General features: G+C 51.4%; 1 protein-coding gene across 35 annotated transcripts in view; it reads right to left on the bottom strand.

The window, feature by feature from the left end:
• Positions 1-25826, bottom strand: part of Zmynd8 (zinc finger MYND-type containing 8) — a 97764-nt gene that overhangs the window by 36779 nt on the left and 35159 nt on the right. For 26 of the 35 annotated variants that reach the window (XM_078052013.1, XM_078052004.1, XM_078052018.1 and 23 more), the window contains 8 exons: positions 23855-24073; positions 20875-20988; positions 18760-18852; positions 17572-17659; positions 15402-15457; positions 12976-13053; positions 11271-11386; positions 5832-6313 (listed from right to left, as the gene is read on the bottom strand). In XM_078052013.1, the coding sequence (XP_077908139.1) occupies positions 5832-6313; positions 11271-11386; positions 12976-13053; positions 15402-15457; positions 17572-17659; positions 18760-18852; positions 20875-20988; positions 23855-24073 (1246 nt within the window). The remainder of the gene's footprint in view (positions 1-5831; positions 6314-11270; positions 11387-12975; positions 13054-15401; positions 15458-17571; positions 17660-18759; positions 18853-20874; positions 20989-23854; positions 24074-25826) is intronic. The other 9 variants (XM_078052016.1, XM_078052020.1, XM_078052017.1 and 6 more) reach the window with 2 other exon arrangements.

Raw genomic sequence — 25826 nt, 5'->3', positions numbered from 1 at the left:
GGGACTGGAGGGGTAACTTTGCCCCCAGGGACATCTGGCAATAAATGTGCGCAGGCATTTTTGCCTGTTGCAATCCTGTGACTTGGGTGCTCCTGGCATCTCAGGGGAAGAGACCAGGGACACTGCTGGACATTTTGCAGTGCACAGGAGAGACCCCACAACAGACTTGTCCAGCCCAAATGTCAAGAGGGCCAGGGTTGAGAAACACTGCTTTAAATCATCATAGACATTTGGAAATGTTCATTTCAATTAAACTTTGAAACAGACGCCAATCCTTTTAGAAAGCCATAAATCTTGCCCAAAGGAAGAACTAACTGCCTTTGAAGTCACAAACAATTTAATCAGATTTTACACTTTGATGTACAATTCACAAGTGTGGGCTAAAACACATCATCTATTATCTCCATTTACAAAACCCTGGCCCGAGCTAAGTGCTATTCTGACTCCATGAAACATAGGAGTCTTAGAATTAAATTAGAAAAATGTGCCCCTCGTTCTCTCCCACACACCCGGCACTGGGGCGGGCAGGCGTGGGTGGAGGACTCAATGATTCATGCTAAATGTGCAGAACTCACAAAACTTGAAAACGACTTGTATGTTCAAGGAGCTGCACCTTGCACAGACTCAGGTGCCTCGGGACAGGTGAGCCGAGCGGCAGACTGACACTGGACAGTCTAGGGTGGGCTAAGAGGTGTCGGGCAAATGCTGTTTTTAAGGGTTATTTACTAACACAGAAACACACCTGGAGGGTTAAGATGCCAGGTGCAGTAGCATGTACCTGTGTCACGGCTACTTGGGAGGCTGAGGCAGGAAGATCCCATGTATTCAGAAGTTCAAGGCCAGCCTGGTCAACACAGCAAGACCCCATCTCAATAATGAAAGAAAGTGAGGCTCAAAATTACAACAACAACAAAAATCCTACACCATTTACACCAGACATGGAAACCAGGGGATCCACGAACTAAAGCAGTTCATAAATACGTTCGATTCAGGAGAGAGAAATCTTTAGAAAATTTGAAACAGTGGGTAAAAATTGGGGTAGATTGCAATTGAAAATCCATTTACGGATGCTCTTGAAATATCACCAATCTGGCAATACGAAGCCTGCTTAGCTCCCTTAGCCAGAACCAGCTGCAAGACAAGGTCCCAGTAGCTTGCTCCACATTTTGAGAGCTACAGGTCAATCAAGACCCATTAGTGAGCTATAAGCATCTCCTTTACAATAAAACAAACAAACAAAAAAAATCCACAGACGTTAGCAGTGCATCCCCTTATCAGAAGAACGAGCATGTGTGGCAGTGTGACCAAATGTGCACACAGGCAGACGTGTGTGACAGGTCGGGACAGCTGTGTCTGCGGCTTTCCTCACCACAGTCTCCACCACGTCTGACCTATGCATCTCCATAGCAGCCCGGTCCTTGGGGGACTAGTTCAAGTTTTCAGTTGAATAGTGTGACCTATAAACCGACCCCCCAAAGGGCCCTAAAATAACACCGGAGGGCTGACTATGGGAGGCGGGATCATTAGTGACTTTAGTTCTTGTAATTAACAATTATCTTACAACAAAGAAGTACTGATTCCACCATGAGATGAGAACATAGAACCTCGTTCCCTGCTCCCTGACTGGTACCCCACAGTGGAGCTCCGACACCCAAGGACCATTAGCCCCGAGAGGGGCGAGAGCCGGCCCCAGGGTGCTCCCCTAATTCACTTTAATGTCTTGCACGGGGATCCTGAAAGCCAATATTGGTGAAGGCATCAATTCTGGCCAGGAGGCCTACAGAAATGAGAAACCAGAAAAACCACTGAGAATGAGAACCGCTTTGGCCATCAACCTGCAGGACTCCAGGAACCCGGGAGCTAACGGCTTCCCGCTGACCCAAGAGCTTATCAGAGAGCAAATCCAGCCCCGAGAAGGAGGGCCCATGTCTGCGCCTCTAATCCTCCAAACAAAAGGGAGGTTTCCAAAGTCTCTTGGAAATTTTATAGAATAACTTATTCCAATTTGTGGCTTTGTGCTGCGACTTGCGTATTTTGTCACTGTCATAAACTACTTATATGGTTTTCCTATCCTATGACATGACAGGTCTTCTCTTTAAAGCAGGATTTTGGATAAGCCACAGCTTTGTCTCCATTGTGTCGCGTGGGGGCCATTAATAGCTCCTGCTCCCTGTTAAAAAAAAAATGCTCCTGTGACTGGGACAGCAGAGGGCAGCAGGCTGCCGTGGGAGGAAGCAGGCTGCAGGGCCCTGGATGGCCCCCGTGAAACCAGGACTCTGGCCCAGAGTTGCCCCTAACTCGCTCAGTCAGTAGAAGTGGTTGTCAAAGTTGGGCCACGGGCGGAAGCTGACATGCCACCTGTTCCATGTGGCCTGCAAACTACGAGGATTTGACATTTTAAGGTGGCTGGGAGGGAAGAAGGAATTAAAAGTTCATATAAAGCATGCAAGTCACACGAAATTCAAATTCCAGTGTCCACCGACAAAGTTTTATTAGAACTCACCCACCTCATGTCTACAGCTGCAAAATACATCTTTAAGACCTGAACTATCTACTACTGACCCCTTATAGAAACAGGGGCTATTTGTAAGATTAAAATGACTCTGGCTGGCGGGGGTGGAGCATGCCTATAATCCCAGCTACCCTGGAGGCTGAGGCAGGAGGATTGCAAGACCAAGGTGCAATCCCTGCCTGGCCTGCGTAAGGCCCTGCATTCGATCCCGGTGCCACCAAAAAAAAACAACAACATTCCAAGTGTCATCCCTGTCCTACACTATTGGGCTCAGGGTTAGCCAACTCCCAAGCACATATTGAGCAAGAGAGTTATAATTTAGGAAAGAAACTCTGGAGTTTAAAGGGAATCTACTGGCTTCTCACCTAAAAACCCAAATGATGAGGAATTCTGTCACAAAGTCTAAGGCCATTTATCCCTCTCCTTTGCCGCTCCAGAAGGAAGAGAGAGGCTAAATTAAACACATTAGATGTGTTCTAATGGTACACTGTATTCTCTTGACATGTGGCCCAGGAGAAACAGTGGCAGTTTACACACCTGCATTTTTTATTTTACTGTAGCAACTTACGTGTTAACATCAGTGAACCTCATGGCATTAAGGAAAAAAAACAAGAAGCCATTTAAAAACAGGGGCTTACACCACATTTCACTTAGCAGAGGCCAAAGCTGGGTTGCAGATCCAACACCCAACAATGGAACAAAGCTCCACAGAGAGTGACGGGGACTCGCAGCATAGCCACCAAAACTGAAATCCCACCTTCTCAAGCTCTCTACGAAAACCAACAGGCCGAGGGGTCCGGGGAATCCAGACCATCACAGAACCGTGCATGGGATTAAAGTAAGATTTTAAGGACCTCTGGTCAGAAACAAGGGGACAAAAGGAAAGACCTTCTGACACTGTCCACACAAGCTATGTGGCTCCAGGGACAACATCCTACGCTGTCCTGTGAGTATGGGGGACCCCAGGGTACACGGTAGAGCTGCAGTCTATTACAACAAAGACCCTGCAGCCACCCAGCACCAATGCTCTGCCTCCCTGCAGCCATCCAGGGACAGTGCGGCAGAATCGGTGCACTTCTGAGTGCACAGCCACCAAGTCCCCATCGTTATTTTACCTTTAGGGTCATTAGCAATCTCCTGAAGAGCGATGGCTGATCCTTCAGGACTCTCTTACCTTTAATGGCTCCACAGTCGTCATATGCTAGTAAGTTCTATTGCTGGGCTCTAGTCTCCCATTGCTTATTATGATAAAAAAAAAAAAATCGGAAGTGAAAATCGTTTTATGGTGCAAGTGGGAAGGCGGGACGTCGACTGAAGGTGAGCACTCCAGCTCCAAGTCTAAAGCTGCTGCTCCAACTGCACATGTGCTACCCCAGAAAACACCCCAAGACATCTCAGCCTGACATTTAATCAGTGGAGATTTTACTTAAAAATCCACATTTGGGCTGGGGATGTGGCTCAAGCGGTAGCGCGCTCGCCTGGCATGCGTGCGGCCCGGGTTCGATCCTCAGCACCACATACCAATAAGGATGTTGTGTCCGCCGAGAACTAAAAAATAAATATTAAAAATTCTCTCTCTCCTCTCTCACTCTCTCTTTTTCCATTCCTCTGGAAGAATATCAAGATCTGAAAGCCCCAAGGCCACATTCTTGCATGGTGGCCACGGGTGAAATCCCTGAGATGAGGCACATGCCCTGGGTGTCCCGGTCTCCACCATTCTCAACAGCCGGCTAACCAGGAACCATCATGCTGGGTTCAGAAGGTTCTCTGTGCCCATATCTCAATGGCACAGCAACAAAAAACGTGAATACCACAATTCAAGAAAAGGAGCAAAACCACTTCCTCATGAAGGCAATGACGTTCGTAGAATACTTAACACATGACCGAATTCTTTTGGGGAAGAAAGAATTCTTTCAAGTCCCCATTACTTTTCTTCCTCTCAGCCAGTGGCCATCCCTGCTGGCATCAGTTCCCTGACCCACGTGGACAGCAGCACCAGGAGAAGCAGCAGCCAGCACTTGCACAGCGTGGGCTGTCTGGGGCACTGTCCTAAGTGCACCCCAATTCCTCTTACTTACAAGAACCTCCCAGGCACACTATTAAGATCCTCACGTTACAGTGGGGAAACCGAGGCACAGACCACAAGCACCCTGCCTCAATGCTCCACACACGTCCCTAACAAGCAATGCAACTGTGACACAGGGACCCTGAAGGAGCAGGACAACTCCAGGGAGACCTGAAATGGCATTTTCATATCAACTTTATTTATTTTTTGAATATGGTGCTGAGGATCAAACCAAACATCTCTCATGTGCTAGGCAAGCAAGCGCTCTACACCAAGCCACGACCCACCCCAGCCCCACAGGGACTTTTTACCTTATGTGTTTCTGTGATATTTGAGCACTGGATGTGAATGTACTGAAAAGTCAACTGTTTAATTAAAATGCTTAGAGAAGAACAGAGTTATGGGGAGTTTGCTGTGATCAGTCCAAGAGGCAGTGACATGAGAAGTGAACTCTAAAAGGATTTCTGGCCACCTCCACCCAGGTGTACGAATGAACTCTAGTGAGCCTTTTGGAAACACTAATCTCATTTGTAGGTCCCCCAGAGCAAGGATCCCATCTAATCACTCATTGAAAATCTGCAGGCAGGGAAGCAAAACCCTGCAGTTCCCGCGGAGGCTGCGGGGTTCGGCCGCTGGTGCCCAAGGGGGCAGGGAGCCATCGGTGAATGGAGCATGAACTACAGCAACCACGTTGGGCCATCAGGCGGGAAGCCTGGTATCTGGACTCCCAGTGGGGACCGGCTGGTGGGAGAAGCCTGGTCCCCAGCGCGTCCTCCCCAGCGCGTCCTCCCCAGCGCGTCCTCCCCAGCGCGTCCTCCCCAGCGCGTCCTCCCCAGCGCGTCCTCCCCAGCGCGTCCTCCCCAGCGCGTCCTCCCCAGCGGCTCCAGTTCCAGCACAGCACGGCAAGGGCGTGACCCTGACCAGCTAGGGCCAAACCCCGCTGACCCCCACCCGCCCCGTTCTGGTGAAGCCAAAGCGGCCCGAGGCTCCGCCCGCCGGAAACCGTGTTCCCACCAATCCCGTGAGCGGCTGCTAGGAGCCGTCCAGCACCGACCGCTAGGGGCCGTCCAGCACCGACCGCTAGGGGCCGTCCAGCACCGGCCGCTAGGAGCCGTCCAGCCCGGCCTCTGGTCTGGGCCTCGGTTCTGCGTTCAAGGCCTTGATTTCGCGGCCAGCCCCTCCCCCACGGGAGCCCTTTCCCTCGCCCCCGGGGCCTCGGGTCCCCTGTCCCACCCGTCCCCCGCCCGCGCTGACCGGTGCTCTTGTCCAGGAAGTCCATGGACTCCTCGCTGGCGCTGAAGTGGCTGGAGGTGGCCTTCTTGTCGGCGTCCTGCTCCACGTCGGAGCCCGTGTGCACCGAGGAGTTGGTGCTCATGGGCGAGCGCGGCATGTCCGACAGCGAGATGCGGCGGCCCGCGCCCGCGCCCAGCAGGGGCTTGCTCATGAGGATCTTGGGCGAGGCCGTCATGTCGAAGTTGAGCTTGACCTTCTCCTGCTTGTCCGTCTTGGCCGTGCCCGCGCCGGGGTTGGCGGGGTCCAGCAGCATCTGGTACTGGCTGTTGGGCGTGTAGGGCGTCCTGAAGGGAGAGTAATTGAAGACCCCGAACCTCCTGCGGATGTTCTCCACGTAGACCTCCATCTCCTGCATGGCGCTGTTGAAGATGCTTTTGGTCTTCTTCACGGAAAAGGGAATTTCTTTAGACATGAGGTAGCAGTTGTTTATTGGAACCCAGGCCCTGGGAGGGCAAGAGAGGAAGAAAGTTCCAGTCAGATTCAGTGATTTGCAAGGCTTTGTTTTTCTTTTTTCTTTCCTGAATACAAACCACATTAGCCTAGCATGTTTGCCAAGATTCTTAAATACTTACTCTCTTTTTAAATAAATGACTTGGTTTCAATGTTTAATTAACGATCCACTTAACAGGCATGTTCTGCCACAAGGACAGAACACAGAACAGCAAAACTCAGCAAAGACAGTAAAAGGCTCGACAGTCTTAGTCATTTTAATCCATTAAACACACACACACACACACACACACACACACACACACACACACACACACAATAAATCCCCTCTGGTTTTTAGCTGGTAGAGAATTTAAAAAAAAAAAAAAAAAAAAGTTACTGCATTCCTCCAATGTACCACCAAAAAGGGTATTTCCCAGATCTCCCTCAGCTGCACACAGACACAAACAGCTTTCTTATTGCTATTCTAAAAGGGACTAGGACTTGGGAAACCCATATTCCTAGAAGGAGGTTCATGTTTGTGCATGTGAGATGTTCACAAGGGAAAATCACTGCAAAGCAGCCCTCCAAGCCTTCAGGTCGGCCACCTCCAGTCCATCTTCCCAGCATCCACGCCCCACTGCCCAGCACACTGCACAGACCCCTGACAGCAAGGGGGGGGAAAAGGAAAAAACTGTGGCTGCTTCACAGAACCAGCGAGCCGCGTGGCTGCAGGAGGGGGCTGGCACACCTGGACAGACACTGTGGGTGATAGCACACGGGGACATCAGAACACAGCCTGCGGCACTTTTGATGACCCAGCTCAAGAGGTTGTAACTGCTAAGTGGTGGGAATAAGGTCTTCTAGGGATCCCTCTGGGTTTCACAGACAGGAGTTCAATCCAGGTATAAACCAAGGAGAAGCCAAGTGGGTGCCCGGAACGGATGCCTGCGCCTGCTCCCGGGGAGAAGCGGACCCCTACTCCCTGCCGTGCAGAGCAGCAGAGCAGGACCTGGACCAAGAGGCCCCGCCTTCTCATGCTTTAAAAAGAAGCAAAACTGTGGGCTTCTAGCAGTACCTCTCCCCCTGGCCCACAGTCCACCCTGAAGTCCTGTGCTTCAAGGGTGGGATGGAGCACACAGGTGCCTTATTGCCACTCTTGGCTTCTGAAAATAGCAGCTCGTGACAGAAACCAAAAGTGAAAAACCCTAAAATGTCCAGCTGTTCCGAGTGTCAGAAATGACCAGCATCTTGACAGCCACCTTCCTGCTGAGGCCTGAAGCCTTACCTCCCTCAGGATCGGGGAGGCCAGGAGGAGACCAAGGCCTCTCTCCAGTGGCGCTCAGGCTGGACAGGGCGGATCTGATTGGAGGTGAGGTCCCCAAGGCTTCCCCAGTGGAGCGGACACCGTGGACCTGAGCCAGGGGCCAGGCACCTCCAGGGACTCCTGAGCCTGCAGCCACATCTTGTGACCCTGTTTCTGCCCAGACTTTTGTGTGCTTCGAGTACATAACTGTCTCCTCCCAAGTTCCTAGGTGCCTTCAAAGGGGCCTTGGGAAAGTGCTTCTTTCCCTCAACTAGCGTAGAAAATTTTTAAAGAGAAATTAGATCTGCTTTAGTAGATGAAGTCTCTGGGAGAGGACATGTCATGAGAGGTCCCGAGCAGCACCCTACAGAGCCCAAGGGCTAGAGTTACACTCTCATGATTCTAGCCATTCTGGCTACCTGGTAGCTGAGTCACCCCAGGCAAAGCACTGACCTTGCTGGGCCCCGTCTTCTTATCAGTAGAACAGGTAAAAGCAACTTACAAAAACAAAAGACAAAAATATACCCCCCCCCAAAAAAAAGCTACTTAAAATAGTGCCAACTGCACAAGCAGTACTCAATTAATGTTAGCTTAAAAAGAAATTCTGAGCCAGGCGCACACCTGTAACCCCAGCTGGGCTCAGGAGGCTGAGGCAGGAGGATCACAAGTTCAAAGCCAGCCTCAGCAATTTAGAGAGGTGCTAAGTAACTCAGAAAGGCCCTGTCTCTAATAAAATACGAAATAGGAGTAGGGGGCTGGGGATGTGGCTCAAGCGGTAGCACGCTCGCCTAGCATGTGTGCGGCCCAGGTTCCATCCTCAGCACCACATACCAATAAGGATGTTGTGTCCGCCGAGAACTAAAAAATAAATATTAAAAATTCTCTCTCTCTCTCTCCCTCCCTCTCCTCTCTCTCTCTCTTAAAAAAAAAAAAAAGAAATAGGAGTAGGGATGTGGCTCAGTGTCAAGTGCCCCTGAATCCAATCCCCAGTAACTCCCAAAAAACAGAAAAAAAAGAAAATCTGCAAGTATTTGATAAAATAGTTCTTTTTTCATTGTTGTTGTCACCTAGTCTTTTTTTTTTTTTTAACAGATCCTGATATGTTACCCAGGCTGACCTTGAACTCTTAGGTTCAAGACAGTCTCCAGCTTTAGCCAAGTAGCTGGTGTGACAGGCCAGCGTCACCACTCCCAACCCAGTTCCTAAATTTTTAACTTGGCTGTGCATGTGCAGGTCTATCATAAAACTTTAAAAAAAAAAAAAAACACACAAGCAAATTCTTCAGGAAGACAGATGGGACTCGAGGAACACGCTGGAGTCGGGCACGAGCCCCCAGGCCCACGCCAGCACTCACTACGCTGACAGGAGCTGCGCGCTGAGCTCTCCCTCCACCGGCCTACTTCACCTGGGCATGTTCAGGCTTATGTTTTGGCTCCTCCACCCCAATGTGAGCTCCCCGAGCAAGGGACAGTAGGTTGGCCTCTGGTGCACCTCTGAACTCTCTGAGAAGGGACAGCGCATTGGCCTCTGGTGCACCTCTGACCTCCCCGAGCAGGGGACAGTGCATTGGCCTCTGTGCCATCGAGCCTAGACTCTGGGTCCTGCTGCTGGGTTCCACCAGAGCAGCTGTCCGTGAGCCTGCCCCCTGTGCCTGCCTCTGCGGAGGCAGCAACCCTTCCTGGAAAGAGGGCCTTCCGTGGGGAGAACCTCCCAGCAGGCATGGGCAGAAAGGTGGCTGTCAGGACTCAGGAAGCCAGTCATTTCTGACACTCGGAGAACAGCTGGACATTTTAGGGTTTTTCTGTCACTGCAGCACTGTGCACGGTCTTTACCAAAACTCCTGCCTAGGCCCCTCTCACCCAAGTTCAAACCAACAGGGCAACACAGTCACTCTGCAGGGTAGAGGGTACTAGAGACACTCAGAGGGCCACCTAACACAAAGGGCCTGGCTCCCAGCGGCTCCCACCTAGAACCAAAGACTGAACCTGCGAGCTGTGGGGACAGCCTCTGCCCACCGGGGAGCAAAGCCCACGCTCTTCCTTCTCGCAACCTAAGCCACTCTCAGCGGATGGCTGGCAAGGGGAGGACCAGAGGTCTCTGCAGGATGGTCCCAGAAGAGGGAGCTGGATGATGGACTCAGCTCCTGGTGCACTTGGTATGTGGGGCAAGCACTGCTATCCCTGTCACCTACATCCCAGTGCACGTCCCCACACTGTGCCAACCTACAGAATAGGAATCCTGAACCACCAAGACCGCTCACTTTCCCACGCTCTGATCAGGACACGGGATCAACAGGCTGCCACGGATTCTTCCAGCTCTTCAAATAAGAACAACAACTCCTGCCCACCCCTGGAATCCGGTCTCCCACCATCCTCTCCTCCCTGCACCCTGTTCTAATCGCACACCAGGTCCACCCTTCCCTGCCTGAGCCTCTGCTTTTGCTGCCTACTCTGCCCAAACCTTTGCACCAGGCCCACCACCACCTCCTGATGGAGATGGCTAGCCCAACAGACTCCTGGGTGTGACCCATCTTCCCAGCGATGATGTCCGCTTGCCTGTTCACTCCCGCATCCCCAGCACCCAGCACCCAGGCTGAGCAGGCTCCAAATGTATACTACTTTGAATGAAAATTTAATAAAAGAATTTCCAGCAGATTTCCAACAAGAGCCATTAAAATCCAAATATGATACCTCCTATCAAACCCAGTGCCCTATCAAGGAATTTCCATCTGGTCTCCTGACAAAGCACTGTCGGGATTCCTAATAAGGAAGTGGGTTACTTTGGAATTCACGCTGTTCTTTGATCTGCAAGACCTCAAGCAAAATTTCAGAATACAAACTGCATTTTCTGTGTATTCCGAGTGGGGTATAATTTGTGCTGCATGTATTTAAACAGACTCCCCTATGCACTCTCCAAACTGCAGGGACAGGGGCGGTCCAGCGTGTGCCTCATTTAACCCTCACGGAACTTGCCAGGAGAGGACTGCAATATAAACGTGCTCATCCCTGTCTACCTGTTGTTCTGAGCGCAGGGGCTCTGCCCTGAAGGGAACTGCTATTAGCTGAAAGGCACTTCCCGTGGAGTGGAGGGCAGAGATGCCGGGAGGGGAGGCTCACACCTGTCAAAACAGCAGCCCCTGGTAATTTCCCACATTAGCTACAGAGAAAAGGGAACAGGAGGGAACTACCCAGCAGGATGATAAGAGATTCATTTACCGGCAATCTGGGAAAATACATCTGATGCCTGAAAGCATTATTTTGAAAAGCAATTTGCACAGAGATTTAATTTATGACGGGAAAAATAAAAAAATAAAAAAGGACGGCAGCACTCAAAATAGCCCGGGAATTCACTCCGATGCCAGTAAGATCAACAAAACCACTAGAGTAAGATTATTTTCTAACGTACCTGGAAAAAAACTGAAGCCCACACATTATCAGGCTTAACACAGCACAGGAAAACATTTCCCACTACGAGATCAAGGGTCGGTATCACGACAGTAAACAAATCACAGCCACACCAGCCAACAACAAGAGGAAAAATCAGCTTTTAAAAAATGGTAATAATAATAAAAATAATAGCCATACCCTCCACCTCTTTTCTTATCCAATGACAGTGTCAAAGGTTCAGGTGAAGCTACATGTTCAAAGCCTGTTTTTAACGCCCACCTGTCGTGTTGTCCAAAGAAACGGGCATCGACCTGCCCGTCCTTATCCCTCAGGGCTTTTGCAGGCCAAAATGGAAACCCCTTCAGTTTTGCCCAGACCAAAGGATGTGGATTGCTCTAGAAGAAAAACAGAACCCAGAGTTGGCACACATTTGGCAGTGAGACACACTTCCCGGCTGGGGAGGGCGAGACGGCGGGGAGACAGCGGCCACAGAGGTGCCTGCACAGAGCTGGGGAGGGCTCCAAAGGGGAGGGGACAGAATCCGAGGACAACAAAACCAGGCTGGAGTCCTGGCTCCGCTGTCACCTGGACACTCGCCTTCCTGCACCACACAGCCCTGACGCCACTCTCCCCCCAGTGTGGGCTGACGTGCCCTGTGCCAGCACAGAGGGCAGCAGAGGCTGTGTTTATTCTTTTCTTTTTCTTTTTTGATATTTTTAGTTGTAGATGGACATAATACTTTTATTTTGTTTATTTAGTTTTTTTATGTGGTGCTGGAGATGGGACCCAGGGCCTCCCACGTGCCAGCCACTGAGCCCCAGCTATCCAGGTGTTTACCTCCAAAGGCCTGAAGGGACACAGGCACGTTTGGATTCTCCCTTCCCTTGCCCGGTCATGCCCCTCCAGCCCTCCATCCCCACCCCTCTACCCACCCCACACCACTTCTCTCTGCTAAATACCAGCTGACGTGCACGGGGCCCTGGCTTTGACCTCCAGCGTCACAGAGGGCAAAAATAAACACCGTTTTGGAAATTCAGATCCACAGTGAGAAATCAAGGTGTCTTTAGATCCTGCAAGGACCATGATTTGTTCTCCCCTCAGATGCCACCAAGGTACTCGGTCCTTCCAAGGAAACTAAGGCCACTTGGGGTGAAGATCTCACTTCACCTTGCAGCCTGCCATGGCCTCTGTCCCTGAGCTGGCATCTACTCTGCCCTCATCCTTAACGAGGACAAGGTGACTGTCACAGAGGATAAGATCAATACCTTGTTGAGGCAGGTGGTGTAAATGTTGAGTCTTTTTGGCCTGGTTTATCTGCAAAGGCCCTGGCCAATGTCCACACTGAGGAGCTGCATTTGCATCCTCAGGGCTGGTGGGGGCGCTGCAGCAGCAGGTGCTGTGTCAGCAGGAGGTCCCTCCCCTCCCTCCCTCTGCCCCAGAGAAGAAAATGGAAACCAAGAATCCAAGGTTCAAGCATAGGCTTTGGTCTCTTTGACAGCTCTTAACATTTTCAATAAAAAGCTGAACTTTGCTCTTTGCTAATTAAAAAAAAAAAAATACCACCATGGACTGGAGAGTCTATAACATTAATCCATGAAAGTATTTCTAACATTCTTAAAACAGGCCCAAGAAGATTTGTGGATGACACACTCCTCAATACTCACAAAACTCTCAGCATTATTCATGCACCCTGTGACCCACATCATGCATGTCCTGTCCCCCACATCCCACATCCCACACCTCCCCCTGCCTGCATCCCACATTCCTACCGAATTCCCTTCGACTCTGGGTTCTGCCGTTCTCCTGGGTTAACTAGTTCTTGCACACGAACAGCCTAGGAGGCTTATTCTATCTAGGTTATTTTATCAGTAAAAACACGTATTAAAACTTCATCCAAAGTTTCGTCTCCTAAGCCCCCTGGAGACGGCTGAGCCATCAAAGACAGAGTTCAGAAAATGAAATAAGGAAAGTAAATCCAACTTACACAAGGCTCGCAAAACCAGTTATCTCGTTTTTGGCAAGCAGCTAGATAACATTCTGGACATACTTCAATTTCATTCATCTGTAAAACAAAAATACATTAGAATATGTCAACCAGGAGCCTCACATCTGGGAGGCCTTCATAAACGCTTGATGGGTTTGTTTTTGGTTTTTTTTTTTTTTAAGTGTTTGTGCTTTTATTTGAATGTCCAGGGATTTTTTTGTGTGTGTGTGATTTGGCTGTTTGCTGGATTTGGTTTTTAAGACAGGGTTCTTGCTGTGCCCAGGCTGTCCCAGAACCCTGGGCTCAAGGGATCCTCCCACCCCTGAGGAGCTGGGACTGCAGGCTCACACATAGTTTGCTTAATGATTTTAATGATTTGGGCCACAGTGGGAACACCTGGGAAATGGATCCAACCTTGGCACCACCATCACATTCTGGACCAAGGACACCCCAGGTATCCAGCCTGGACTTTCGCCCCACGCGGGACCCAGAGCCACAGAAATCTGAACTGGCTTCAAAAGCTTCCAGAGACTTCCCTGCACTGGGTCTGCAGGCAGGTTCCTCACCCCTCCCCTGCCCCAGGAACTTGGCCAGGTCTGAGGCGTTTTGGATGGTCACACCTGGGGGGTACAGCTCCCTGGACCAAGAGTTCCCGGGCCCCAAACACCAGACGTGCCAATTTGAGAAACTAACAATGAAACACCTCCAGGTCACGTGCACACCCTGGACTCAGCTCCCCTGGTACCAGCACCGCTCTCCAAGCCCTTCCGGCTGCTCTGTCCCCCAACACACCATGCTCCACTTCCATTTCTAATCACACCATCCCTGCTTTATTTCCAGTGACAACAACCCAAAAATCCAACTCCTTTCCTGTCCCTTTCCTGCAGAAGACAGCACACAGTAACTTCCGGACTCAGAATGTACAGCCAGGACGCTCCTGGATCCAACTTCACTGCCACCGTTTCCTAGCTCAGTAACTTTAGGAAAAGATGCTCCATATTCCCTGATCCTCCCCTCTTCTTCGGAAAGAAAAAGGTGCCATTGGCACCGCACCGCAGGGTTAATAAAACACACGGAATGAGCCAGATGACACATATCCACACAAGTGAATACCTGCCCAAGACTTGGGGAGCTGTGGCCTCCTGAGTGCTCGCTGAGGATCGGCTCAACTACGCCCAACAAGGGGAGATTTTTCTTACCACCATTTTTCAGGAGGAGAAAATGAGACCCCGAGAAGTTGAGGAACCTGTGCCAGGGTTCCAGCACCAAGGCGGCTGGGTCAGGAAGTAAACCCAGGCAACCAGACTCCAAAGCCCTGAAGCTCCCCCACTGCATGGTGAGCTGCTGCTGCTGTCTCCCACGTCAGCAGCCCCGATTTTCTCCTCATCACCTATCACCATGCCGGGGGCCACTTACTGAAAACCGACTGACTTCACAGGTGACCAAAGACATGAGTGAATGAAGGGAGGGGGCACCTCCTCCCACCCCACGCAGCTGCTGGGCTCTTCCAGAGGCACCACGCACACAGCCACCTGTCCTCCAACAAAGGCAAACTGGTGACCACAGTGAGGGGAGACCACTCCCCGCTGTCCGCTCCCGAGCTGCTGGGTGAGGTGTAACAGCTCTTCTGGAAGACAACCGAAGCATCTACCTAGCCCTCTGCCCTGTTCATCCTCCGACCTGGTCACTGTGTATCTAAACATTGTGCAAAGTGACCATCAGAAGCAGATGGGACACCCCAAGACGGAGGGGTAACGGCATGCATCGTCACCTTAGGTAAAGTGCTGTCACAAGTAGGTTCTACTCAAATGACAAAAAAATGTCTGTGGATACTACGCAGCCATGAAAATTTGGTTCTTCCCATGTGTTCAATTACCCAGAAAATAGAAAGTACTCGAACTTCAAGTGAAAAGGCAGTTTAGAAAATCTCACTTTCTCTCTCTGTGGACACGCACAGAGGCATGTGCCTCGTGGAGGCTCCCCAGCCATCCCAGGCAGGTCCGCTTAGGAAGGAAGGGACAGACGCACAAAGACGGGTCTCGGTTTGCTATTCTTAGAAAGGGATCTGGTAAAGAACGCCGCCCCTCGTCACTCTGGTTGCCATCTTGTCCCGCCACACGGAGTCTCACAGCTCACAGACCCACAGGTCCAGCTGCGGGGGTCATAGGACAGCCACTCCCGGACACCCCGGCCCCCTACGGAACCTCTCACCGACTCCAAGCCACAGGCTGTGCAGCCAGGGCCAGGCACGGCGAGCTCTAGTGACAACCAGGAAAAGAGCTCAGGAGAGAAAGCCACAGAGGAGCATCTCCTCCCTGAGGCCACCGGGAGGCAAAGGCGCTCGTCACACCGTGGCCCCCCCACCGCGCCTTCAGATCCCAGCACCCCGCTCTGGACGCGTCTACGGGTCGGCGGGAAACACATACCTCGTGTTCACAGATTTTGATGACTACTTTTGCTATTTGCGTCAATTTGTGATTTCCTAGGGGAATAAGAAAATAGGATTAATTCTACCGGAAACACTGTAACACCCCACCTTGCAATTCGATGTCCCCTGACAACATTTGGCTCGCTTTCCTCCAGCAGCTGACCCAGGTTTCTGCTTTCTCATGTCAGTTCCGATTATCCGCCTTCAAGACCAACCAGTCTTTGATGCCTCAAGGTCATCTCCCAAACTGAGCGACTGGGGTGGCTTTCCCCAGATCATGGATCAACATCTGAAAAAGGTTTTGATCTTCCAGAGGCTCAAAAGTCCTGGAGAGGAGCCTTACTGTACCCGTCACCCCAGACTGCAGCCACCCAAGAAGGCCACGGGGACATCACCACGTGGCTGGGCCAGGGGCTTCCAAAGAGTCCTCCAGGAGCCACAGCAGCAAGCAGGGAAGAGCGTTCAAGCTCCATCATCAGCTAAGCCAAGGCCAGGTTCTTCCACCAGGACACTCATAACAAAGCAGAGACCTGGACAGGTCTAACCCAAATCCTCACCTTTGCTCTAAAGCAGGGGATGAGGTGGTGAAAAAACCATGCTTTCTTTGACCCAGATATCCAACTCCTTAGGTCTGATGACCCTGAGACCCACAAGCCCCGGAGCTACCAACAGCAGCCTCTCCAAACAACCCGGAGTCCCTGCTCGCCCCCCCCAACCGGCCATCCCCAGGGCTGCTGGTCTTCTCCTTCCCCTGACCCCACTCACTCACTCTCTCCCACTCTCGGTGGGCCTCTCTGTTCACCGCCCAGCGACCCCCCTGGAAGCTGGCTGAGGGTCTGTGCTTGGCCACCCGTAGGCAGAGAACAAGGGCAGACCCGCCCCTGGAGGAGCCACCTCCGGGTGCAGAGATCAGGCCCATACACACAGCGCCACTCGGGAATCGTGGTGATGCAGCCAGGGTCAGTAGAGAGCCCAGGACCTCCAATGGCCTGGGCCTCAGAGGCAGGTGGAGGGTCAGCCGCAGGCCCCGCCCAGCACAAGCACAAGCTGACCTGCAGGCCAGGGCACCAGGTGGGCAGGACACGGAGAGACCCACCTGGCCAGAGGCAGACAGAAAAGAACCTTAAGGAAGGTGCCCAGAGGAGAATCAGATGGAAATTCTCCTCCATCCTCCAAATCCACGAACACACAACTGTCAGCACTAGATCCAGCACATAAAGGGCTCCGGCAGCGAGCCACAGAGCGCAGCAGCCCAACTTCTGAGTGAACAGTCGGGGGTTTCACCCCAACACACAAATCACTGTGAGCACATGAAATGACGACTCAGTCCCTGGCCAGGGGGAAAAGGCAAACCAAAGCCCCTGGGGACACAGGAGACATTTCACGTCACCCAAGAACGGCCACATCAAAAAGCCAGGCAGGGCCAGGATGTGGGACGCGGGACATCACATGTCTGCCCGGGGAGCACACTGACATGAGCTCTATGCACACGCGGGAACCAGAGTGCTCATGAAGCTCAGATGACCGTTCGATGGTGCAGCACCAGACAGCCAAGAGCCTCGGGCACACCTGCCCGGGCCACGGGCACCACAGGGGTCCCCAGCCCAAAGACGGAGACCACCAGAACGCCCATCATTAACCAGGGGAAGGGACCGACCGCGGCCTGCTGACCACGGGAGAGATCGCCTGGCAACTACAAAGGCACCATCCTCAGTCACGCCAAATCCCAACGCGGGTGTGCGCCCCCACACGGAGAGCACCCCCAGCCCCGTCCATCTGGAACTCTAGGCCACAGAGGGAGAGCGGAGCTCCGGCCGAAAAGAGGTGGACTGCGAAGCCTCCACCTGACCTGAGGTGTGGCCCTGCGCGCTCATCCAAGTCACTGAACGTGCTCATGAACCCGCGCATTTCCCCGACATTTCCACCTCCGTTCAATTACGGAGTTTGGAGAGGACCGTCAGAGCCGCGCATCACGGAGCCGCGGACGTCGGCTCACGCCTTACCGTGCACGTCGCACTGGCCCCGTTCACACGCCACGGCCATGCGCACACAGTGTCCTCGGTCCCCCGAAGCCTGATGCTCGACTCTGCAGCCCGGTTCTTCGCGAGGGGCAGCAGAGCGCACACCAGGCGCGGGGCGCCCTCTCTGGACGCCGCGCGGCCACTCACCCCCGTTATAAATGATGCAGTTGTGCAAGATCCACTTGGCGTCAGCTAGGAAGGCCTCCGTGCAGCCGTACATTTTCTTTTTAGCGTTCTGGGAAGAGAAGCCACGGGGCACAGTAAGCAGTGGCTCCACACCGCGCAGAACCACCTGCCCCTCACACCATCCGCTCACCACCACTCATTTCCCATGATCCTATTATTGTGAGATCTATGACCCTATTTTTAAAAAATGCACCACTGAATCCATCACAGGAACTTGAATTTTCTCATCTTAACGCTGCTGTCATTAGTTAAGAGGCTCCTTCCTAGAAGAGGTCGATTTCTCTGTTTGTATTTATTATAAAGACAGGTCTCACATGAGCCTCCTGAAACTCAAGGAAGCACACATCACCATCCCCACTTCACACAACGCTATGCCAACAGTATGAAAGATGTATCCTCTTCTTCTTTGGTGGGACTACTAGGGAAGAACCCAGGGGCACTCTACCACTCAGCCACATCCCCAGTCTTTCTTTTCATTTTTTTATATCATTTTGAGTCTGGGTCTCACTAAGTTGCTGAGGCTGGCCTTGAATTTGTGATCCTCCTGCCTCAGCCTCCTGAGTCACTGGGATGTTGGGCGTGCACCAACACACCCAGCAATATGTCCTCTTCATAGATACTTTTCATTACCCATATTGAGTTCATGGTTTGAGATCAGCCCCATGGTGGTGTGCACAATCTAAAGTGTTACAAATATAATTTTCAGCATGGAATTCAGCATGCACTCGGAAAAACACCTTCGGGCATTAACAAAATAGCCTTATCGGCTGAGAAGCCAATTCTAAGAAGCCACGTCCTTATTGCTAATCTGGAGGTTTCCCAGCTACTTAAACGTTCTCCTCTTCCTTCCTGCTGCTCTCATTAGCACCTCGGAAAGAAAGAGGAGAGGAGGTAAGGCGCGAATCCATCAGATCGCTAATTCCTAGAAGTACGGCTCTTTCAGGTAGAAGCTGGAATCGCTCCCAGAAGAGCAGGGAGCACATCTCCCAGGACCCCCTCGTCCCCTGGAAGGACGTCACAGGGGAGAGGAAGTGAGCGGATCAAAAGCTCTTCTCTCCAAATAAAACGGATCTAACTTGGAAGTGAGGGGCTGCCTCGGCATCTCCACCCCTGGGGGCCAGCACGGGAGGCTCAGCGGCCGAGGCCAACCTTTTCCAGTGTACAAAGGTCCATGGGGTGGAAAATATATTCTGCGTAGTCGGGATGCTGTTCCAAGGGAACGGGCTTCTGGAATGCATCTGTCTGTAAGAGAAAAGGTACATGCACAGGCCAGGAGACCACGCTTCAGCCAACACGGCACCCAGAAGCTCAAGAGGACCTCTCCGAGACTGCCGGGAGGAGGCCGTGGGCAGCTCCACTGGCCACACCCCAGGCTGCCTGGACGTTCATAAGCCTGGGCCCAGGTGAACTGGTGGGGGTTTTGTTATTTGCTTCGCTATCAACATACACCCAAGTAGCAGGTTCTGTCCCCTTCCAGTGAGGCTGAGAGTCCCAACACACCAGGGGTCACTTTAGAGCTAGGCCACACCCCAGAGGGACTCGTCACCAGAACTGACTTGGGGGGAAATGTGTCCACACCTAAAGATGACACATCAGACAAAGTCTCTTGGGTGCACACAGACGTTTCTGATGCGATGGGAAATCGAGACGGTGAGATTTCGTTCCTCTTTTCAGAGGTCAAATTGCCCTCAGTACAAGAAGTAGCCAAAAGTCTTTCCCTGCACCCAGCTCTAACTTGACTCAGCTCAAGATGGCTGGGTGGTATTTACTTAGCAATTTTTTTCTTTTTAAATCCAAAGATTTAGTTAAATACCAATTATACCCCAGCAAAGAATCGGGACACATTTCCTTTTGCAATCCCTGTGTTCACTTCAATCCAGAATGAAAGTTTGACCACTGGAAATCTAAAAAATGCTCCAGAGCAGGGGTATGGCTCACGGGAAAGGCTCTTGCCTGGCGTGTGCCAGGCCCCGGGTTCCAGAATGGAGGTTTCAACAAAATCAGCGACTTTACGTCAAACAGAGAGAGAAAGTAAAGCTTTCTTCTATTTGTCCTTTGGTTTAAAACTTGACAGAGTTGACAAATCTACATATTCCGTTCTTTTTGTAAATAGCCGTCACGTTCAATCACTCCACAGTAAAAAAAAAAATTTTAAAGATTAAAAAAAAAAAAAAGAATAAAAGCAAGACTTTTTAAGAAAGAAAAAAAAAAAAGATTTTCTTCTTTTTTTAATGGTTCCAACGATTGAACCCAGGGCCTCATACATACTAGGCAAGCTCCATCCCTGGCCCAAGATTTTTGTTTTTTAACTAAACTAAAGCTACTGGCACAGCTTTGCTTCCATCGATTGAGATTTAATTCAGGAGATAAATAGGTAACTATTTATTAATTAATTCAATATCTAAGTGGCACATCTTAAATTTCTTCATCATAACAAATTTCAGAATCTCTCAAAGCAAAACTTTTGTTTAAAGAAACAAAACCACGGTGGTCACTCTAAGCAGTGAGATACTCGGCTACTGCATATGCCCTTGACTTAGAAAGCAAACCCAAGGACAGCACAGAGGGTGCTCTGGGCAAATCAGAAAGGAGGGACCCATCCTTCAGTTTCTTTGGATTCATCTGGAGGGAGACAGAGTCCTAATATGTCCACTGTATCATCATATTATTTTTGACAGAAGACATTCCTCTGCCATCTTCCTGAGAACTATCATAATGATAACAGACACACCTAGGGTATGGCGGGCCCTCCCAGCAGGGTGCCATGTGAGGCACAGCCAAGCCTGGCAGCCTTGCTGTCATACAGTTTCCAAAAGCAGCAAAGGCTGTGCAGCAGGACTCATTTCACAATTGACGGAACTAACCGAATCCTCACCCATTATGGAAATCTCCCTGGTTCCACACCAGACCTCAGTTATAAATAACCTGGGCCGCCCTCCTCTCCCGGAAGCGGCATCCACCCAGGCTGAGGGAAGGGGCACACAGCCGTCAGGGCCAGGGGGCTGTGGAGTTCTACTTCTCAACCCACCAGGACTTTAAGGCCCCGCTGACGACTGGACCTCGTGGGGACACAGAGAGCTCACTGAAGGGCACCGTACCTGACGTTTACCTGACAGATTTAAAGTGGGGACACACAAGACAAGTCCAGAGAGCCCGGAGAGGGATCTGAAAAGCAAAGCCAACGAGCCACGCGGAAAGCCGCTAACAGAACTAAACGGAGTCTTATCTTCATTTACGCTTACACCGGCGGACCGATCCTCTTACCCCTGGCTGTTTCATTTTCTGAATGGCAAACTTGAGCAGGTAGGAGAGCTGTTCAATGGTGAGCATTGTCATGGCTTTGCTCTGGGTCTCGATGCACTCTGCTACTGTAATCTTCTACGAGTCAAAAATCATACACACACATCCGGTTAGAAAAAAGAAAATCACAGAGCCACGGGTTTATTCTCCTTCTACTTTTTCTTTTTCTTTTTTTTTTTTTTAAACATACACATAAAAAGAGATTCCCATCTAAACGTGAATAGCTGTTTCCCTTGGCAAGGACTCCAATCTACCAGACCAAAATATACTGGATCTGTGGGTAGACATTAGAAAGCAACCGGCCCACTGACTACCTTACAAGGAAGTGTCTCCAGCTCAGGGAGACGGCAGGATCTGGGGGAGGTGGGGGGACATGGGAATCTGGAAAAGCACCCTTATCCCAACCTTGGTTCTCAAGAAGGGGATGTGAATGGGAAGGTCACGATGCATTGGGGGAGGGATCTCCTCCCAAGATGAACTTTCATCAGCTGCTTATCTCTAGCCTCTTGAGACTCAGAGCTATCGTGCAGGAACGTGGCCCAGCTCTGTCTGATGGCAAGAGACAGGGCTCCCTGCAGGAAGAACCCGGGGGTGGGAGTGGACTGATAATTAATAGGACTCCATTGCTCATCAGCACTGATGTGAACTCCCTTGGGATTCATGGGCACATTTCCAAAGGGCAGAATCTACCTGTCTGTCCACACAGGCAAGAGATGTCATTTCACAAGGGAAAGTCCCATCAAAGAGGAGACAGAGAGAAATGACGGAAAGTGGATTCTGCCATGGGACTGTGATACCATATCTCGGGGATTCAAAGGCCCGTGTCCTGGCAACAACAAAAATAACGTCTGCTCCTAAGTCATGAAATGTTCCTCAGCCATCTGTGAAGGGAGCGCGGATAAGTTTTCTTGGATGATCTGGAGTGTTTCCACTCTTCACTTCTCTGGGAACGCTCAGATGTGTCTGGCTGGTTGTTGAGGAGAAGGACCACCCAAGAGTCACTAGGAAGTTAGAAAGGCTGCAGATGCACGCCTCCCATCCCCGGGCTACCAGAGCCTGAGGAGCTGGTCCTGCCAGCAGTCTGCCTTACTGGGCGACCCTGGAGGAAAATCAGGTTGTGGATCGTGCACGCAGAACTCCTGATGGTTTAAATTCCAGTTTGATGCTGGGCTGCACCCAAGGAGAACACTCGGGTTACATGCCCAACTGTCCCTCACTCCCTCACCCCCTGCTCCCTCCGCCTGGCTGGCACCACCTGGAAGTGCTACACGAAGCCCTTAGGAAGCCTTTGCTGCATAGGAACTGAGGATGGGAAGCCCACCCTGAGGCCAGGGTAAATCCGCTGGAGGATGAGGATAAAATCCTTCTGCTTGACAAAGAGATGCCAGAAGTGTCTTCCTCTTAGACTAGGACCTTGTCTATCACACATGCCCCTGGAGCCCACCTAGGGCCTTGAGGGGGACACATGGCCTCGGGATAAAATGGAAAGGGCCTGCCTGGGCACCAGCTGGGCCTGGCCCCGTCTCTAGGCCCTTCCCACACCTGCTGACCATCAACCCCACCGCTCCAGGCACAGTCCAAAGGAGCGCTCCCTGCAGAGGAGGCGTCCCGGGGAACCACCGCCTGTTCTGCAATGGGATGAAACAAATGGGAACCGTCGCTTAGGACCAAGGACACGGGTGGAGGTTCCAGGTCACGCTCTAGGTGTAGCAGAACCAGATCTGGCTCCAAACACAGGCGGGCAGGCTGGGCAACGCCCAGCCCACCTCTGTCTCCGTGGAAGAGTGACCAAGGGAACCAGCAGCCACCTTCCAGCCATTTCGGGGGCAGAGTGCCATCCCAGGGTCGTCACCAGACCGACTCGATGCCTGATTGCTTTTCACCTATTTTCTATTTTCCTCCTTCCCCTGCACAGAAGTGGTGGCAGGGACACTATCTGTGACTTGTTTTCTCTTCCACAGAAAACATCCGGGCAGCCCCGCCACGGCTCCCCAGACGCGTCTTCATGTGAGGTCTGAGGCCAACGTGCCTTGGGGTCCAAGAGACGTTCTACTCTAAATGACTTTCAGATGACTCTTCTTTTCAGCATCCGAAAGAGCCTCCTGGTCCAGAGTGGCCAGAACAGATGCCGCCTCAGAGCCCTGCAGGTCCAGGGACTGGTCTATAAGAGCGGGAGCTTGGCTTCGGGCAGCTCTTGGCTACCCACGAAGCCTACGCTGCCTTCACTGCTCCCCTGCTCTGCCCAGGCCGCACCCCTGCCCGGAAGGTTCCCCCAGACAGCGGCAGGGCCCACCTCCATCAGCTCCTTCTCAAATCTCAGGGGGCCTTCCAGGCCTGGACATTTAAAATGGAACGCCCTGCGGCTCCTGAACTCCCTACTCCCCATCTTCAATTTGCACCTGTCTTCAAACTCGCTATTTCTAACTTTATTTTCACTTCTGTCCTTTTCTGTTAAAAGGAAAGTGATCTGAGCACTCTCCGATCTCCCTTAGAAATACGTGTTGCATGAAAGAAAGACTCAGATGGCACGGCCACCACCCGGAACACAGGGCCCAGACTGGGCGTCCCAGGTCGGCGGCGGCTGCTGATCCCATGACGCAGCAGGGCACACCCAAGAGAAGCTGCGCGAGAGCGTTTCAGACCGTGGGAACTGTCAACGGGTTCAAAGGTTAACGTGTAAGACGTGCAGACAGCGGCAGAGCTCGAAGCGATTCAAAGACTCAGAAGAACCCAGACAATATTCCCTGCGATCACTTCTCCAAGAGCTGCAGGACCGCAGCCAGAGGCAGATGCTGGACCAAAAGGGGGGTGGCCAGGACAGAGCGGGTGGGAGGCAAGAAATGTCTCTTTTCCCCTTATCTGGAATATTGGAAAGTTTGTAAGTCAAAGGAAGAGAAGAGAGAGGAAACGAAGCAGGTAATGTATTCATTCGTTGGGAACTAACCTCACATTCAGGACAAAACCAGTCCCCCTCTGGTTCCGATGTCAGTCTCAGACACTTAGCGTGATAAACCCGGGGACAGAGCTCACAGCAAAGGACTTGGCCTTCCCGGTGACAAACCCAGCAGTAGAAATCATTCCGTCCATCCTGCGGTACAACATCAACAGGGTCTGTGGTGAGTGGCTGCTTCATATAGTAAAACGGACCATGTCTTAGTTCTGACTGAAATGTAGGCAAGAAAGACAGGTTTGGTTTCAAAACAAATGTGCATTCTCAACAGGAATTTGAACAAGTACATCAATAACAACACAAGAAAATCACAGCATTTCCCATCTGCTAAACGGTCGAGCTAGCTGCGGTTCCTCTACTGCTCACAACATGAGCAGGTCATGGGGTAACTATGAGGGTCTTTCCTCCCTCCCATTTTAAAAGGCCACAGACTGAACACTAGTGTCTCAGAATCACCAGGCGGCCCTGGCCTACGTAGGTACAAATTTTAACTACCGCTAAACAGCCGCATGACCTTGGACGGGTCTCCCCACCTCTGGGCCTCAGTTTTCTCATCTGTAAAATGAAGGTGAGGTACCTACCATCACGGGATTGTGGGGCTGTGTTCAAATGAGAGGGTAGAATGGATGGAATTAACACGGTGCCACCATCACCAATGTCGTCCCCACGGTTAAGAGCCCAACGTACACAAGTTCACGTTTACAAAGCCAACAGAAGTGTGCGATCTGCCCTGGGAGTCTTCGTACTGTGGGCACTTAGAGAATTAGCAATTGGATTCGAGTGACCAAAAAATGATCTTCCATTTTTACGGCCACCCCCAAGGCACAAAGTCGTGAACCAACAAGAACCTTCCTCAAGTCACGTCTCTTGAACCCTTTAGGCCCCTGGAGTTGCCAGAGAGCCTCATCCTTCATTACAAACAACTCAGGAAGATGACTTGGTGGCAGGTCCAGGGACACCAGAAACACAGGAAAGCCATCCTCCAAACACATTAAATCACTCGGAAGAAACTCATTAGGAAAACAGCCAGCACCCTCCAATATGGAACCCTATTTAAATCTATGATCCAGTCCACGGGGAGCATCAAACAGCCCGGTCACTAGCGGTGTGATCGAGAAAGCTTGGCGCACAACTGTAACCCCAACTTGGGAGGCTGAGGCAGGAGGACAGCCTGGGCAACGTAGCAAGACCCTGTCTCAAAAAACTTGTTTTAAAAAGGGCTGGGGCCAGGTGTGGTGGCGCACACCTATAATCCCAGGAGCCTCAGGAGGCTGAGGCAGGAGGATCACAAGTTCAAAGCCAGGTCAGCTACCTAGCAAGGCCCTCAGGACTAGTGAGACCCTGCCTCAAAATAAAACATAAAAAGGGGGGTGGCGATACAGCTCAGTGGGTAGAGTATTTGCCTTGCATGCAAACATGGTTCAATCCCCAGCACCATAAATAAATAAAGCACAAGAAGGGATAGGGATGAGGCTCAGGGTTCAGCACCCCTGGGCCCCATCCCCACTACCAAAAAATAACAATGATAATAAAACAGGAAGAGACCAGTGTGACCGCGAACCTCCCTTACTTGCAACCACGTCTACCGTCAAATACAAGCTGGATCTTTTTGGTCTTGTTTTTGTTTCCTTGGTGCTGGGGACAGCAGAAGGCAGGTGACTGATCCTTCAGCATGAAGTGTCTCTCACACCCTGTCACTCTCCCACCCCACTGTCCCGGGTGGCTGTCCCCAGAGGACGGGGGCAGCTGGGCTGGTCCAGTCTCCAGACTCCCTTCTCTCCTGGAGCAGCCCTGGGTGCCGAGAACCAGCTGCCTGATTAATCGCCTGTCAATCAGATCCTTTCCTTATCTGCTGCTTGTAAGTGTTACCTGCTCCATAAAAATAATCTGACAACATGGAGCACTTTTAAAAGAAAAAGCAAATCATTTCAGGCAAAATGAGTTATGATTTTCTCTTCCCCACAGG

This window comes from Ictidomys tridecemlineatus, chromosome 5 (genome assembly GCF_052094955.1).
Source record: "Ictidomys tridecemlineatus isolate mIctTri1 chromosome 5, mIctTri1.hap1, whole genome shotgun sequence".
Taxonomy (NCBI): Eukaryota; Metazoa; Chordata; class Mammalia; order Rodentia; family Sciuridae; genus Ictidomys; species Ictidomys tridecemlineatus.
The sequence above is the reverse complement of the archived record's forward strand: the minus strand, read 5'-3'. Positions and strand labels throughout refer to the sequence as shown.